At 46.0% G+C, this 4,364-nt stretch overlaps 1 protein-coding gene across 1 annotated transcript; it reads right to left on the bottom strand.

Annotated features, from left to right (window-relative positions):
• Positions 1-511: 511 nt before the first annotated feature.
• Positions 512-3,761, bottom strand: LOC110942870 (uncharacterized mitochondrial protein AtMg00810-like). Its single transcript, XM_022184630.1, has 2 exons — positions 3,692-3,761; positions 512-1,410 (listed from the first exon to the last, which is right to left on the bottom strand). Exons 1-2 carry the CDS (start codon positions 3,759-3,761, stop codon positions 512-514), a joined length of 969 nt encoding a protein of 322 aa, XP_022040322.1.
• Between the last annotated feature and the right edge of the window lie 603 nt (positions 3,762-4,364).

Consider the following 4,364-nt stretch of genomic DNA (forward strand, 5'->3'; position numbering starts at 1 on the left):
ACACTATTGCCTCACACGTCATTACCAAACATTATACACAAAAGCTGGGCGTTCTTTCTGCCAACTTCCAAACTTCCCTCAGGTCAAAACCCACTCACTGCTAAACCAAACCCACAGAACATCCAATATTTTATACGATTTCAGCGCAAACAATTCTAACAACTAATCTCCATGCCTCCATGGTCTTTAACAATTAACACTCCTCCAAATACAAAAACAACTAAACCAAATCCCACACATAGTTGTCAATTGCGAATAGCGGACGATAGCAACAAGCAACCTATACGCTATGCTTGGTCTAAACTTTTTTTTCATTTAATAAAAAAGAAAACCTTAATCATTAACTCAGCCTTCATCAACAGTTCAACCAATTTGTTTGCCGGCTAAAGAATTGTATTTTGCCTTGCTATTCACAATGTTACAAAGTCAATATAAGGGACCCACACGAATCTTCTATTTTCGGTGGGATATACACAAAATTACACCAAATCCTTTCATATTTACAATAGTGCTAATACACCCCCGCAGTCGAAGCGTAGGGTGGCCGAATGCTGAGACTGGATCTGAAGTCATCGAATAAAACTCTAGGTAGCCCTTTGGTGAAAATATCCGCAATTTGATGACGAGAAGGAACATGAAGAACGCGAACATGACCCCGCTGAACCTGTTCTCGAACAAAGTGAATGTCAAGCTCGATACGCTTTGTTCGCTGATGTTGTACAGGGTTGCCCGAGAGATAGACGGCACTCACATTGTCACAGTAAACCAGAGTTGCACGGGAGACTGGGTGGTTGAGCTCAAGGAGAAGATTGCGAAGCCAGCAAATTTCCGCGACAACGTTAGCAACACCTCTATATTCAGCCTCTGCGCTGGAGCGGGAGATAGTGGCTTGGCGTTTAGAAGACCAGGAGATGAGATTGTCACCCAAATAGACACAGTAACCAGAGGTGGTGCAGCGAGTGTCGGGGCGTCCCGCCCAATCTGTATCAGTATAAGAAACCAGGGAGATCTTCGGTGTCGGCCCAAGATGAAGACCGTAGTCGGAGGTGCCTTGAATATACCGTATAATGCGTTTTAATGCACTCCAATGATCAGCCCGTGGAGAATGCATATGCATGCAAATCTGCTGAACGGCATACCAGATATCGGGACGAGTAAATGTTAGGTACTGTAGAGCTCCTGCCAAACTGCGATAAGTAGTGGGGTCATCATGTAACGGGCTAGAGTCAACAGACAACTTTGCCTGAGTGTCAACAGGAGTGGCGACAGGTTTGCATGAGTCCATGGAGGCACGATGAATAATGTCTCGCACATACGCCTGTTGAGATAGAAACATATTGTTACCGTTGCGTGTAACCTGTATGCCCAAAAAATAAGAAAGAGGACCCAAATCTTTCATAGCAAATTCCCCTGATAATATACGCATAAGTCGCTATCGGAGAGCATCAGAAGAGGTGACAAGAATAATGTCATCCACGTAGATAAGAAGATAAGCGACGTCCTGACCATCGCAATAGACGAATAGGGAGTTGTCTGACTTGCTTTGTTTAAACCCCTGTAAAGAAACAAAGTCAGTGAATCGCTGGTACCACGCCCGAGGGGCCTGCTTGAGACCGTATAAAGATTTCTTTAAACGACAGACGTGATCTGGATAATCTTGATGGCGAAAACCCATCGGCTGATACATATAAACAGTTTCTTCCAAGTTGCCATGAAGGAAGGCGTTAGTGACGTCTAATTGATGTATTTGCCAAGACTTAGCCAAGGCAAGAGATAAAACGAGACGTATTGTAGCCGGTTTGACAACAGGACTAAACGTCTCCCGACAGTCAATACCAGTCTACTGTTTTCGTCCATCACACACCAGACGAGCTTTATATCTTTCTAAGCTGCCGTCAGACCTATACTTATGTTTAAAGAGCCACATGCTACGAATTATATTCATGTTCGGTTGCTTAGGCACAAGCTCCCAAGTCTTGTTTTTAATAAGAGTACTAAATTCGTTGGTCATGGCATCGAACCACTCGGGAGTGGCTAAGGCATCCTGAGGGTTTTTAGGTATTGGAGCGACAGTGATGGTAGTGAGGTTAAAAATCTATTTGGGTTTGGTGATGCCGCTCATCGAGCGGGTGTAGATGGTACGAGAGGGTGGAGGTGGGGGTGTTGGTGGGATCGGAGAGTGTGAGGAAGACTGAGATATAGTAGGGGGAGAGGGGTGAGGAAGGGGAACTGAAGTGTTTGATGGGCCGATTTGAGCGGGTGAAGTTTGGGCTGGTGGGGATGAAGGAGTGACGATGGGGGTTTGGGCAGAGGAGCCGTGGGGGAAGATGGGCCGGGTGGGCTGGTTTGGGCCGTAGAAGTAGAAGGCTGGGAAATATGTGGTGGGGTGGGGTGGGCTGGGGTAGTAGAAGAGTGGCCAATATGTTCCCACAATATAGGATTTATGGTGGGATTTAGAAACTCATAGGAGGGAGGTTTGGTGGGGCATTGTATTCTGTAAGGGAAGATGGACTCCTCAAAGTGAACGTGTCGGGAAATAATTAATTGGCGAGTAGAGAGGTCGAGACACTTGTAACCTCGATGGTTGGATGGGTACCCGAGGAAAACACATGGTTGGGAGCGGTAGGTAAGTTTGTTGATGGTAGTGGATGGGGTGACGGGGTAACAAAGATACCCGAAAACATGAAGGTGCTCGTATTAAGGAGTGCACTTGTATAGGATAGAGGCGGGGGATCGAAAGTTTTGGGTTATATTGGGTAATATGTTGAGTAGGTATGTAACGGTTTCAAGGGCATGGTGCCAAAAGTTGGGTGGGAGAGAGGCTTGCGCTAAGAGGGTCCGAAGCATGTTAGTGATAGTGCGAATTTTTCGTTCGGCTTTGCCGTTTTGGGATGAAGTGTAGGGACATGAAAACCGAAATTGCATGCCATTCTGATTACAAAAATTGAAAAAATTTTGGTTCGCGTACTCTTTACCGTTTACGTTCAAATTGAGTGTGAATAAGGTTGTGGAACTTAGAAAATATACCGAACACTTGTGATTTATTTGCAATTGGGAAGGTCCATAAGAAGTTAGTGAAGTCATCCAAAAAAAGTATGTAGTAGCGATGACCACCTTTGCTAATTATGGGCGAAGTCCAAAGGTCGCTATGAACAATATAAGACGGCAAACCAGTACAATTAGGAGAATCATAAAACGACAATCTAACACTTTTACCAAAAATGCAAGGTTCACAAATAGTTTTATTAATCTTCCCATAATCAATAAACGAAGAAAGTTTTAAAGAGTGCAATAATGTGTTGCCGGGATGACCCAAGCGTTGATGCCAGCGATCTTGAGTAACAGCAGTGTAGGCCGATGGTTGGTTGAGGTGGACAGGAAATGGCTGAGTGAGAAGGTAAAGATCGCCAGTGCTATTGCATCGAAGGATAGGTGCCCGAGTTTTGAAGTCCTTCACAAGAAAACCAAAAGGATCAAATTCAACAGACACTAAGTTATCAGTGGTAAAGGCGACGGATAGAGATTAGGTTCTTGATAATGTTCGGGGCAAATAGGACATTGTTAAGTTTTAAAGGTGGAAAAGGTGGTGGTAAACAATGGTTGCCTTTTGCCACGACTGTGATACGCATGCGATTACCAACGATAATATTTGTACTAGTGCACGTATTAAAATTAGACGGGGAGTATATACCTTGTTCGTTGGCCGAATGGGAAGTGGCTCCAGTATCCATGATTCCGTGATCAGGAGAATTCAAAGCCATGGTGTTGAGAGCTTTCTCGATGTCTGTAGCCGTGTAGCCGGTGTTGTGAGCCTAGTCAGGTCTGGGGCCAAGAATTCCCTGAGAGTTGTGGCTGTTGGGGCGTGAAGGATACGGGCAGGGTGGTTGGATAGCCTGATTTTGCCATGAGTTTGGGTAACTGTTAAGGAGGCCAGCCCATTGAGAGGCAGTCCGGTTGCTAGGAAAAACAATGTATGGGTGGAATGGGGTTATCGGGTGTTGGCCAGAACCACGACCACGATTGGTGGAGCCTCGGCCCTGTCCCCGACGGCCACCTCCGCGGTTACGACCACGCCCGAGGTCAGCAGAAGGGAAGAAGGCAGGTGTGGAAGAGGGGCTGGTTGAGGATGATGCAGACGCCGTGAGGGCAGTGGCGGAGGCATGAGCGGCCCGGGTTGCTTGTCGTTTCTTTTTACTTTCTTCCATGTTCAAGCGGGACCTAACGTCATTGAAATCAGGCAGTGGATCACGGTTCTAAAGGACCGTGGAGATACCGTCATATTGATCCGTGAGACCCGTAAGAATCTTAATGACGAGCATATGATCATCCACATGGGAGCCGACGACTAGCAAGTTGATCAGCCA

The sequence above is a fragment of the Helianthus annuus genome, chromosome 3 (assembly GCF_002127325.2).
Source record: "Helianthus annuus cultivar XRQ/B chromosome 3, HanXRQr2.0-SUNRISE, whole genome shotgun sequence".
NCBI lineage: Eukaryota > Viridiplantae > Streptophyta > Magnoliopsida > Asterales > Asteraceae > Helianthus > Helianthus annuus.

What these genes read in the sequence shown, in the direction of transcription:
- LOC110942870 (XM_022184630.1), bottom strand. Translation starts at nt 3,761, where the DNA reads ATGGCTTTGAATTCTCCTGATCACGGAATCATGGATACTGGAGCCACT. An exon ending in CCATTCGGCCAACGAACAAG is followed by an intron (nt 1,411 to 3,691) that starts GTATATACTCCC and finishes GTATATTATCAG; the next exon opens with GGGAATTTGCTATGAAAGAT.